Source organism: Staurois parvus, unplaced genomic scaffold (genome assembly GCF_062004578.1).
Source record: "Staurois parvus isolate SC_StPar_1 unplaced genomic scaffold, SC_StPar_1.0 ptg000120l, whole genome shotgun sequence".
In the NCBI taxonomy this organism is placed as follows: Eukaryota; Metazoa; Chordata; class Amphibia; order Anura; family Ranidae; genus Staurois; species Staurois parvus.
In genome coordinates, this window is record NW_028317916.1 from 1,908,783 (window position 1) to 1,922,458 (window position 13,676).

Here is a 13,676-nt window from a genome sequence, read left to right on the forward strand (position 1 = left end):
TCGGAAATGCACGGTCCTCGTTTTTGTCCCAGTCTGGGCCTGCTACTACCGTTTCATTCTCAGGGTCTCTGCGTCCAGAACATATACCATGTTTGACTCATCTTTCCGGCCTAACATGTACATTTTTAATCTGTGCAAAAAACTGCGGCAGTGAAAGGCTTCATAGCACTTTAGAATTTTAGGTTTCATTCATTTATTGTTAAGTCCAGATCACTTTAAACTGAACTCGTGTGGTATCCCCGGTGTGGGCGGTGAGGTTCTGGGACACACCAACCTATACAAGTCCCGTCCTCCCCTCCCGCCTGTCACAGCACAGCGCGCTCTCGTCACCCCAGCCCGGGCGCGCCCCCCGTCTCTTCTCCTGGGGGCGGGCCGTGGAGGGGACGTCAGTGTCCGCCCACAGGGGTCGCGCGCAGTCAGGAAAAGGGGGTGAAGAAGATGGCGGATGTGGAGGAGCAGCTGTCAGAGGAGGAGAAGGTCGGTGCCTTGGGATGTGTATGAGGGATGAGCGGCCTTCTGGGCTCCGGTCCTTGTAGACGGAGGGGTGCGGGAGGTCCTGTGTAGAGGGGTCCCGGGATGTGAGGGCGAGGGGACCTGGCGGGGCCCGGCTGAGGTGTCTCAGGTGAGTGGGCTCCACTCAGGGTGGGGTTGGCTGACTTCCGCCTCTTCTTCCTCCCAGCCGGTCCGCTCCTTGTACGGCCTCAGCCGAAAATAGGAGGCAGAAGGGCGGAGACCCGTCCGGATCAGATGTGCCCGGGACCCCCCATACCTCCCATCCCCCGGTCACTCTGCACACCCGCCATCCTCCTCATTGGTCTGTGTGGAGTCTTGGTATTACTGAGGGGGAATTGCTACTACTGGAGAGGATGTCCTCATGTGTCCAAGTGATCTGTCTGCAGGAAGTGGGGGGACCTTGTGATTACATGGAGGAGTCACGTCTGTCATCCTATATGTGGATAGACAATCTATGATAAAAGGGGAACACTGCTGTGATTAAGGGTCACTTCACACAACGTGCAGTCCAGAGCGTTTTTTTTTCTGCATCAAAATTGCATTGATAGTAGGTTACATGATTTCCAGTGGCATAGTTCACCCCAATGCGGTCACTTCCAGTGTGTTCCAGAAAAAAAGTAGAACATGCTGCATTTTATTCTGCACTAAACTGTACTGGAATTTAGGAAAACGCACCAGAACACACGTCCTTATTTAAGTTGAAGAGAGAGGGAAAAAATTTACGGAAACGCATCAAAAACACTCATACAGAAACGTATCCGGACTGCATTTCTATGGTGTGAACCAGCCCTATAAAAGAGAAGTGCAGAATTAACCACTTCCATACCGGGCACTTTTACCCCCTTCCTGCCCACGCCAATTTTCAGCTTTCAGCGCTCTCACACTTTTAATGACAATTGCGCAGTCATGCAACACTGTACCCAGACTAAAATTTTCTCAATTTGTTCACACAACTAGAGCTTTCTTTTGGTGGTATTTAATAACCACTGGGGTTTTTATTTTTTGCTAAATTAACAAAAAAAGACCGAAAACTTTGAAGAAAAAAAAAGTTTTTCTTTGTTTCTGTTATAAAAGTTTGCAAATAAATAATTGTTCTTCATACATTTAGGCCAAGATGTATTCTGCTACATGTCTTTGGTGAAAATAACCCAAATCAGTGTTTATTATTTAGTCTGTAGGAAAGTTATAGAGTTCACAAACTATGGTATAGATCTGAAAATTGATCAATCTTGAAGTACTGACAGCCAATCTAATTTCTTAAGGCCCAAAAATGTCAGAACAGTACAGATATCCCCCAAATGACCCCTTTTTTCAAAGTAGACAGTCCGATGTATTTCATAAGAGACATGGCCAGTTTTTTGAAGTTGTAATTTTTTTGTCATAATTTTTTGGAAAATGAAGAAATGGAATTTTCAGAATTTTGTTTTTTTTTTTACATAGTGTTACCAGTGCAGTGCAGGGTCAGCATATAACTGGTGTGGCGGTGATCAGGGCACTTGACTGGGGACAGTACAAAAAAAAAATTGATAATTTTTTTTCAATTTTTTTTTAATTACTTTTTTTTTTCATATTACACAAGACCAAAGTAATGTTACCATAGTAACATTGTACTACTTTGGGGAAGTGATCAGTATTTTCTAATTTTGTTACCCTAATGTATTAAAGGTTACAAAACAACCTAGGTGCAGCTCCCCCAGCCCCCTTTTATACTTATTTGAGCCCCTTCTCCTTCCAGCAATATGTGGGAGAGCAGAGGCTCTCTCTCTCTTCATTGGTTCACACAGCAGTGGGAGTCATTGGCACTTCGTGCTGTCAGTCACAGCCAGTGAGCCAATGAGGATACGGGGCTGGGGTGGGGCTTAGTCACACTTGACGTGTGAATGTAAAATGTCCATTCACAGGTGCGAGTCTGCTTGGATTTCCCTGTAGCAAGATATTTGCTATTGGGGGTACTTGGCATGGGGGAGGAGCCAGGACTGCTAGCCGGGGACTCAAAAAGAAGAGGATTGGGGCTGTTTGTTATATTTATACACGTTTTTAAATCATTTAATTTTTTCCTTTTTTTTTCATCATAAGAAACAAATACCAGCAAACCATACATACAATACATGGCATTATGAAAAAGGATATCACAGCCAGCTATCGTAACAGCTTTAAAGCATAGAAATCTATAAATAGAGCGTGACAGCCCTAAAATAACCTCATCTTTGCCTAATAATCTAAACATAATGGGAACAGAAATATCGTATTTCCCCAAGCATGAACACCAGTGTTTGAGACAAGAAGAAAAATTGATTAATTTAAATACTTAATAAACCTATTCCCATACAGGAAGCATATATTTAATCCATTTTGACCAAATAGCATCAAATTTACTCATTGATTTTTTTAAAAAATATGTATGATTTTTCAAAAGAGATAAGCTTGTTGAGATCAAAAATCCGGTCAGATATTGGAGGTCCGCCTAAGGTCACAAAAAGTGCCCACAGAATAGTAGTCACCATCGGGAGCGTGTATAGCGAAGAATCTACATAGCCCAATAAATATGCGAGTGGTTTGATGGGAATATTCACATCAAAAAGCCCATTAAGGATACCAACCACCTCTGCCATATATCTCTGGGGTTTAGGACATCGCCACAAAAGATGTGCTAATTCTGGTACTCTTATACAAGGGTCAAATTTCAGACCTATGGTGTGGAGAAAATCAGGGGTTCTATACACCCTATGAAGAATAAAAATCTGCGTTAACATATGTGATGGAGAAAGAGACACTGAAGGGAGAGACTGAAGAATCTTCCCCCAGATCGCCTCTGAAATAGAACCAATATCCTGTTCCCATCCTGCCCTGGACAGAATCAGGAACTTCAATAAAAATTTATTTGATAAATCTGAATAGATGTCCAAAATGAGCCCCTTAGTAGATGTTGCTTGGCCTATTCTGTCCAGCATCGGGGTGGGCGAAAAAAAAGCACTACTGTAGAAGAAAATTGAGCCAATAATGCATGACGAAGTTTATGAAACTGATAAAACCACCTTTGATGTAAAGAAAACTCTATCCTCAGCTGCACAAACGCTTTGAGAGTTCCATTATCATAGAGTTGTACTAAGTTGGAAACCCCTGCTTCGGGAATCTAATAATTTCTCCATATTGGAGTATATCTAGTAGGGTTAGAGATCCCTATCATTTTCTTAGTTTCCACCCACACCTTGCACATTAACACCAGAGTAGGCATGGCAGGTAATGAAACACCCCCCCCCCCCCCCAGGACTTAAGCTTATGAAAAAAATAGTTGGCAAGCAGCCCAGGGGGAGGTCTCTCAGATTCCCAGCCTGCCAGCTGCTGCAATTGAGCAGCAGAAAAAAAATAGCATTGGGTTAGGTACTGCTAGTTTTCCAGCATCACTGAGACGTTGTAGTGTCTTCTAATTTTATACAGGGGGAGGGCTTCTTTCTCCAAATTAAATCCCTGAATATGCTATTGATTTTAATAAAAATCTGCAAATGTATCCAAACAGGGGAATTAAAACAAAAACAAAACTAACACGAAAAACAACTTGTTTGAATTTGTTTGTAAGTAATGGCCACCTGCTGGTTGAGCTTCCAGCATATAAACATACACTGCTCCAAAAAATTAAAGGAACACTTTGAAAACACAGATCTCAATGGGGGAAAACATGCTGGATATCTATACTGATATGGACTGGGTAATGTGTTGGGGATGTAAGGATGCCTCATCGTTTGATGAAAATGATCAACCTACAGAGGACTGAATTCAAAGACACCCCAAAAATCAAAGTGAAAAAATGTGGCAGGCTAGTCCATTTTGCTGAATTTTCATTGCAGCAACTCAGAATGGTACTCAGTAGATTGTATGGCCCCCACGTGCTTCTATGCATGCCTGACAAAGTTGGGACATGCTCCTGAGACGACAGGGGGTGTCCTGGGTTATTTCCTCGCAGCTTTGGTCCAGGGCATCACTGAGCTTCCTGGACAGAGGTGCAACCTGGCGGCAGATGGGCCGAAATATATCCCATAGGTGTTCTATTGGATTTAGGTCAGGCGAGCATGGGGTCATTCAGTGGTATCAATGCCTTCATCCTCCAGGAACTGCCTGCATACTCTTGCCACATGAGGCTGGGCATTGTTGTGCACCAGGAGGAACTCAAGACCCACAGCACCAGCGTAGGGTCTGACAGTAGGTCAAAGAATTTCATCCCAATACCTAATGGCAGTCAGGGTGCCATTGTCTAGCCTGTAGAGGTCTGTGCGTCCCTCCATGGATATGCCTCCGCAGGCCATCACTGACCCACCACCAAATGGTCATTCTTAACAATGTTACAGGCAGCATAATGTGTTCTCCATGGCTTCTCCAGGCCCTTTCACATCTGTCACATGTGCTCAGGGTGAACCTGCTCTCATCTGTGAAAAGCACAGGGCGCCAGTTGCGGACCGGCCAATTCTGGTGTTCAATGGCAAATGCCAATAGAGCCAGGCAGTAAGCACAGAGCCCACTAGAGGACATCGGGCCCTCAGGCCATCCTCATGAAGTCTGTTTCTGATTGCTTGGTCAGAGACATTCACACTAGTGAATGAACTAACCTTTTTGAGCAGTGTATTGAAGAAAGAAAAAAAAGTTTCTAGTCCAACAGACAGAGAGGGATTCCTTTCTTTTATTTGTCCTCACGGTGGTCCTTTGACCCCTCTATAGAGGAAGAGGGATAAAAGAGAGGGAAAAAAATGTATATATATCATTATTTGCTTTACCTCCGCCCTATAGCAGAAATACTGCTGCAGGGGTGCACAAAATCCCATGTATACATGATTATGCAGTTCTGGGTAGGGGGCACATGCGTGTCCTACCCGCGCTGCCATTCACGGCCTTGGCTGTCAATCACCGGGTCCCAGCCGGTGATTACTTGCCGGCACCCGGTGATTGCCAAGTATTTCCGATGTGGGAGAGAACTGTATGTAAACAATACAGTTCTCTCCCCTGTCAACTCCTGCACACTGCTTTGTATGGCTCTGCATAGCAGAGCCATACAAAGCAGTGTGCTTATGATGAAAAGAGCACAGAGTTAACCCTTTGCTCACCCCAGATAATAATCCCTTCCTGCCCAGTGCCATTAGTACAGTGTCAGTGCATTTTATTAGCACTGATCACAGTCTTGGTGTCACTGGGGATGTCTGTGACACCAAGTTAGTTTCCCCCAGTGTCAGAATGCTCGCTGCAGTCCCGCTATAAGTCGCTGATTGCCGCCATTACTATAAAAAAAAATAAAAAATTACAGTATCTATACCGCCATTTGTAAATGCTATAACTTTCACATAAACCAATTAATTTACACATATTGGGATTTTTTTTTAGTAAAGATATGTAGCAGAATATATTTTGCCCTAAATGTATGACTAAATTTTGATTTTTAAAATATTTTTATTGGACATGTTTAATAGCAAAAAGTCAAAAATATCGTTTTTTTTTCTCTCAAAATTGTCAGTTTCTTTTTTGCTTATAGTGCAAAAAACGCACAGACGATCAAATACCACCGCTAGAAAGCTCTATATGTGGGGGGAAAAAAGGACATAAATTTCATTTGGGTGAAGCTTTGCATGACAGCGCCCAGTTGTCAGTTGAATTAACGCAGCACCATAACACAAAAATGACCTGGTCAGGAAGGGGGGTAAATCCTCTGGAGGGCAAGTGGTTAATAATAATAATTTTTATTCTTAGTAACTACGGCTTTTTGAATCACTTTAGGGCCCATTCATACCAGAATGCGATGCAGGAAACCCGCATTCTAACTGCGTTTTGCACATTGTGTTAAAAAGGCAATGTAATTGCTATCTGCAGTGGGTGTCACTATTAAGTTAATGACGCCCCAACCGCAGTGCATTTGACTGCACCAGATTGCATGGTACAAAGGTAACGTGTGATCCAGTTGCAGTGAGTTTACAGAAGTAGCGCATGCACTATGTTTGGCGCCATGCAGTTCAATTTGAGCCTGTTGAAAATGATGTGAACTGGCTCTGAGGAAAAACAAAAAAAAAAACTCACCAATGTGGATGCAGCATCAATCCAATGCTACATCTGTCCCCTGCTACCTCTAAAACTGAGAACAGAGCAATCAAAGGCTGCTGATTGCTCAGTTCTTGGTCTTCTATAAGCAGAGAGTGGTAATTGTCAGTCACCGGCTCTCTGCTATGCCCCTCCAGCGCTCACTGCAACACCAGGCTGTGGGAGGGACGGAAATGGCTAATTCAGACTCTCGACGAATCACTGAGTGGCTGAGTCAGCTACTAGTCAGGCAGCTGGGCAGATCCCAACATTGTCAGGATCCCTGCAAAGTCGTTCTGCAAGCTGTGCTTGCATGGGCACGGCAGCCCATTCCTTTGAATAGGCTGCTGAGCCTGCATTTTATACAGGAAGGAGGTCCCTGCACCTTTTTTTAAATTGCAGCTGCAGGGAAATCACATGGTGCTTCTGCCGCATATAAATTCTCACAATGTATTTTCAGATGCATTGGGGTAGCTGCAAGAATGGCAGCCCTGTCAGTCTGCAAAAGAAAAGCTTTTAAAAGCTGCTCCCCCAAGCTCCCTCTTAAACTCCCACTTGAACCCAGTCTTGATTCAGTTTTGTGCCAATCTGCAGCAGCCCTTCTCCCCCTCTCTCGTTTAATTTGAAACTCTGTAGCTGCATCCATGACTGTGGTAGAACCATGTCCACCCAAGTCCGTATAGAGTTGTGCTCAAAAGTTTGCATACCCTGGTAGAAATTGTGAAATTTTGCATTGATATTGAGAATATGACTGATTATGCCAAAAAACAGTTTTTATATTAGGATAGTGATCATATGAAGCCATTTAATATCACATAGTTGTTTGGCTCCTTTTAAAATCATAATAACAGGAATCACCCAAATGGCCATGATCAAAAGTTTACATACCCTGGACCGTTTGGCCTTGGTACAGACACACAAGGTGACACACACAGGTTAAAATAGCAATTAAGGATTATTTCCCACATATGTGGCTTTTTAAATATCAATTAGTGACTGTGTATACTTAATAGTAATGGGATTTAGCGCTGCTTTTTATTTTTAATTAAGTGTGCTTAAAGTGTTACTAAACCCAGGACCCTGCATTCACTATATTTGGTCTCCCACAGTACACACAACTTGGAAATGCAATTATTTTAGTAAATATAAACTGCTAAATATCTTTTCTCATCAGCAGTTACATCAGTCTTGTGACTTCTATCAGTGTCCAGCAGAGAACTGGTTAAAGCTTGTAGGTAGAGTTTTCATCGTCCTCTCAGTGCCCTAAGATTGCATAACCCCTGACCCTCTGAACAGTGCTGATTGGCCCTATGCTGATCACATGCACCCTCCCAGGAAAAAGAAAAATCTCTCTAGCAGTACACGCCAAAGCTGAGCATGTGCAGAGTGTCCCAGAGGCTTTGTTCTGTCAGGAGATGAAATGGGGAAGGATTAGAGAACACAGGATCAAACATCCTTTTTACATAATGCAGAGGATTAACCCCTTAAGTTCCACAGTGAGTATAACAAGCTTGCGGTACTGCATATACAGACTGGTTTTACTGTTGTGGGTTTAGTAACACTTTAACATTCTGTATGTGAGTAAAAAAAAAATATCCATATAATACATATATCAAAGAATAAAGTCCCAAAGTGAACAGAATATAAAGCAAAGTCCTTTCACAATCCAAATATTATGAAGAGTGTCCCCACACTTCAACATCTTAATGAAGTGCTCATCCTCCACCAAGTGACACCAGTAGGGAGCACGCTTGATCGTAATGGGATTTAGCATTGCATTTAATTTTTAATTGTTTCTAGCTATTGGGATCACAATTACTTAGCGGATGCTTTTTATTTTTAGATAATCCAGTGTGAAAAAAAATTCTTATTTTTATTCTGTGCATATATAGTCAATTAATTTAACTCTCGTGGAAGAACTGAGCAGACTAGATATTGAGCCATGAGGACCAGAAAAGAACTATCAAAAGACCTGCTCAACAAGGCATTGCAACATTATAAAGATGGAAAAGGACATAACAAGATATCCAACACCTTGAAAATGCCAGTCTGTACTGTTCTCTTATTAAGAAGTAAAAAATTCGTGGATCTCTTGATACAAAGCCAAAGTCAGGTACACCAAGAAAGATTGCAGCCACAACTGCCAGAAGAATTGTTCAGGATACAAAGAAAAACCCATAGGAAACCTCAGGAGAAATGCAGGCTGCTGTAGAAAAAAGACAATTGTTGAAACGTGGTTGTTTCAAGGAGCACAATACGATGATACTTGAACAAAAATGAGTGCATAGTCAAGTTGCCAGGAAGAAGCCTTTACTGTGCCAACACCGCAAAAAAGCCCAGTTACAATATGCCCAACAACACCTTGACATGCCTCACAGCTTCTGGTACACTGTAATCTGGAATGGCAAGACCAAAATAGAGCTTTATGGTCACAACCATAAGCACTATGCTTGGAGAAGGGTCAACAAAGCCCATAGTGACAAGAAAACTGTCCCCACTCTGAAGCAGGGTGGTGGTTCACTGATGTTTTGTGGGTGTGTGAGCTCTAAAGGCATGGGAACATTTGTGAAAATTGATGACAAGATGAATGCAACATGTTATCAGAAAATACTTGCAGACAATTTGCATTCTTCTACACAAAAGCTGCGCGTGGGACACTCTTGAACATTCCAGCACGACAATGACCAAAAGCACAAGGGCAAGTTGACCCTCCAGTGGTTACAGCAGGAAAAGGTGAATGTTCAGGAGAGGCCATCAGTCTCCTGATCTTAAAGTGGTAGTAAAGTGGGGTTTTTATGTTTTACCTACAGGTAAGGCTTTAATAAGGCTTACCTGCAGTGACTGTAAATATCTTCTGACCGTTCACCATTTAGGAGATATTTACTTTAGCTGCGCCAATGAGTTCACCGGCACATGCGCACTGTACTCTCAATGGACAGCTGAGGACAGGGGTCATTTCATTTGTTTACTTGTTATGTTTTGTTTTATGATTGTGCCACTCTGTGATGACCTAATGTTGAATATGATTCCCACAAGAAATAAAAGAAATGTATTTTGCCTACTCACTCGTGATTTCTTTAAAAACGATGCATACTATTACCAATTCTCCAAGGGTATGCAAACTTTTGAACACAACTCTATATACGGCCTAAGGGCTAGAAGTCGGTTAAAGTAGAACCGAAGTCAAAACGTATTTTTTAATTTTGTATAGAGTGGAAAGGGATTAGAACAACTGTCAGGTTTTTAGTGCTGTCTGTCCCTGGCAGGTAGATTTACCCTCTCTATTTGGCCTGGTCTCCAAAAGTGAAAAGAAAATCCTAAATTTTGGATTGTCACCAGAACAGGATTAGAGGGGAAATCTTTCAATGGAGCACTAGTTCTGGTGACAACAAGGGATTCATTCACTTTTTGATAGGGTTTTTTCTCACCTCATGTTTTGGGTATTAGACAGGAAGTGAAAGGAAATCTCCCAGTGGGAAACGGCAAAAAACAGAGGTTATAACCCTCCCTTACTCTTCAAAATGGGGGGAAAAAAAGGTCTGCCTTTAATTCTATTTTAATATCAAACTATGCCATAACAAATGCATATTTAGAAAGGTTTAGTAATGGCCATCTACAAACAGATAAGAAATATAGATATAAGCAGGCTTTTTATTCTTTGTATACATTTGTCAGAACTTCCCCATTCTTTTCACACTGGCCATTTTTATTAAAGGCAGATGAAACCATCTTTCTTTGCTTCCTGAAACTCAGGGTGTGTCTCATGCACCATGTTATGGTGCATTCTGTGTAAGGGGAAAGGCACTGGTGACATATCCTTCCCAGGATGCATCTCTGAAGCTAGGGCTACATCGCTAAACAAGGAAGTTGAAAAACAGTAATTGTAAGTAAAAACAATGTTTAAAATGGACTTAAACTTTGTCATAAAAATGGCCCCTGGGAGCTTTCCATAATGTATTAGTATGCACTGCACGTTATGCAGACTCACCTACCAAATGATCCCTTGCAGCTCTGCATTGTCGGTGTCCTCAGCTGTCATGGGTGCTTCCATCTTCTCCCTGTCATCTTTCTGGATTCTGACTAGTTGGCTGGCAGGCTGTGATGACGTCATTCCTCCGCATGCACACCGGAGTTGCATCATGTTGTCACAGCTGTGTCATAAGTGTGTGTGCATACACGGCTCCGTGTATGGAGAAGCACTTGTGATAGAAGAGACCCTTGTGCTGTTTGTAATTTTACTTTTCATGTGTTACAATATGGAGTCCCCTAGAAATGCAGCTGTGGCTGTACATGGCAAGAAATCAGCTTCTAGCTTTCATTTTCAAAGCTTAACTGAACAAGCTGAATATAGCAGCTGATTGGTTGATATGAACAGTTGCTCCAGATTCTGTCTGCTCCAATTTAGATAAATTCTCCCCAGTGTACAGAAGCTGTTGATGTAGCAGAATGTCAAGTACACTTGTAGCCTTGCATTTCTTGTGCAAAATGTCACTGACTAGTGAGGTTTTTTTATTATGAAAAGTTCTTTTAGTTTTGTGTTGTTAATTGGAAATATATTCAATTTGTTTCTTATCAGGTACGTTTAGCAGCACAATTCATTATCCATGCTCCACCAGGGGAGTTCAATGAAGTATTTAATGGTGAGTAACCCAGTTCATTTAGCAATCTGCTCGCTGCACTCTACTTGTTGACATTTACAGATGAAAAAAATAGGCAGTATTTAAAAATGCTCTGCAGCTCCTCACTGGTTTCCAGGGTAATCTAAATAAAGACTTTCAACAGACAGCTTGAATCGGAAATATTTTTATTTATCTTTGTTTTGGAAAGAATAAAACATAGCATAGAAAAGCACAACATCCATACAAAATGAAATCATGTCCTCCCAAGTAGACCATGAGCAATTATTCCTTTACTGACTGAGGCATTAAAGTGTATGTTACCCCAACAATTCATGTTTCACCCACTGGTGACATTTACCCCTCTATTTGTACTGATGACCATTGTCACTCAGATGAAAAATGAGGGAAAATCGAAAATTGTAGAGTCGTTCTTAGAACATGAAGCAAAGGGAAATCTTCCAATGAGAACAACTAAGAAGGGGATTTAGCCTTCAAGTTTGAGTTTCACTTCTGGTACAGAAAGTAAAGAGAAATTTCCCCATTAGTACACAGACATAATCCGCCAGAGTTCTGGGGTCCCCTGCGGGCGCTGTAGGCCCCTCGTCTTTTGCGAGTGCCCCTATGAAAAGCTGTTAAGCCCCACACGTTTGTCACAGCAGTTGATTTACAGCAGCAGGAACCAGTGACTCCCGCTGCTATTAGTCTGCCCAATGAGGAGGGAGACGGTAGCGAAAGCCGCTGCTCTCGTGTGCATTGCTGGATCATATTAGGCTAAGGTAAGAAGAAAGGGGGTGGGGGGGGGATCCTGCAGCTCAGGTTTTTTTACCTGAATGCATAGAGGTAAAAACCTTTAAGGTTTTAGAATCACTTTGAAGATGTTGCATGCACACTGTCATCAAACTGGGGGTGGAATTTACGAAGTCCGGAGCAGTGTGCATGTCAACCAATCAGCCAAGATTCTGTCTGCTCCAGTTTTAGTAAATTTCACCCTATGCGACGTTTGGCTTTTTTCAGAAGTTATCTAGGCTGCTGCCTGGGATTCTCTAGGACCTTTTGCTTTCAGTTCCTCTGGCTTGTGTAGGTCATACACATGCTTTCTGCACCTCTCCTAGTATGTCATTATTAGTGATGAGCTCAGGCATGACAGGATAACTTAGGTGGGTTTGGACTAGTAGCCAAACACACCTGAGCTCACCTTGCCCCTACATCAGAATAAACTACAGAGACTTACTGCACAGAACAAAGTGGTCTCTCCCAGTCCTGCCTTGTGGTGCTCTTCTCATTTGATTGGCAGCTGCTTGCAGCAAAACAAAAAATTGGTAGCTCATAAATGAGCAGAAGAGGTAGGATCTGGGATGGGTAAAACCACCGTTACATGGCTGTTTCCTGGCAGTGAGAAGTTTCTACAGAGAACCTTCTGTAAGGCATTGACTACATCACTTCCCTCAGATGGTAGCACCCTTTCATCACCTCTCTCTAATGAAGAAGAGACTTTGGAGAATGTGAAAGTGATATGATATTAAAGGCTTTTTTTTTTTTTTTTTTTTTTAAATAACAAAATGTCATACCTTCTTTGTGCCAATGGCTCCCCCTGTTGTGTCCCAGCCAATGAGAGGGAGGGACCTGGGACAGCTGAGAGGGGGCTCAGGTGAGTATTGGGGGGCTATAGGGGGAGCAGCACACAAAAAGTTTTTTTTTATCTTCATGCATAGAATGCATGAAGGTAAAAAACCTTCAGCCTTTATAACCACTTAAATAAGTAAGCTTGCATGCACAGTTTTTAATGTTATGTATCAGTGTTTGCATTTTATAAAATATATACTTTATGATCAATCTGAGCTTATTAAAATTTTATAAACTGGACAGAAAAAAAGGTATCCACATAGACAATAACATAGGTAAGATACAAAACCGATAATACAGAATTGGGGTAAGAGGGGAAAAGAGAGTGAGGAAAAAACAAACAAACCACAGATGGACAAAAAGGGCGAGTGTCACGGTGTGCCGAGATGTCTCTGCGTGCCCCTGGTGTACGCAACGCGGGCACAGGGGTTTTCCATGCTCTGCACCCTCCAGTGACAAAGGCCGCACTCACGAGAAGCGCGGCCCGAGTCAAGGGGGCGGGCCTCGTTGCCCCGGCAACGTGGTGCTGGGCCGGCCATTGCCGGGGCAACCCTGAAGCGTCCTGGGAGCTTTAAAAGGCCAGCGCGGGAGCCGGCCGGTCTCTTCCTCCTGCTGCTGTCCCTGGGGCCACCGCTGTCGTGGGAGGTCCGGGTGGGCACTGGGCCTCAGCAGCCATCCCCGCTGAGCGCTCTGCATGAGCCCCCCTCCTCAAAGGTCAGACCCCACAGCCATGACTCCCGCTGCTGTTCCTGGCAAACTGGCCTCTCCGGGGGCCCCTGCCTGCTGATCGCTGGGCCCCTGGAGAAGCTGGCCGCTGTGAGAGCCCCTGCCTGCTAATCGCTGCTGTCCCCTGAAAAGCTGGCCGCT

The 13,676-nt window shown here is 43.1% G+C and overlaps 1 protein-coding gene across 1 annotated transcript in view; it reads left to right on the plus strand.

The window, feature by feature from the left end:
* The first annotated feature begins 341 nt into the window (after positions 1-341).
* The window catches only part of LOC149467157 (F-actin-capping protein subunit alpha-2-like), a 69,430-nt gene continuing 56,095 nt past the window's right edge, over positions 342-13,676 (plus strand). The window contains exons 1-2 of the mRNA XM_089672087.1: positions 342-477; positions 11,144-11,207. Coding sequence (XP_089528213.1) covers positions 439-477; positions 11,144-11,207 — 103 coding nt within the window. The 5' untranslated portion in view covers positions 342-438. The remainder of the gene's footprint in view (positions 478-11,143; positions 11,208-13,676) is intronic.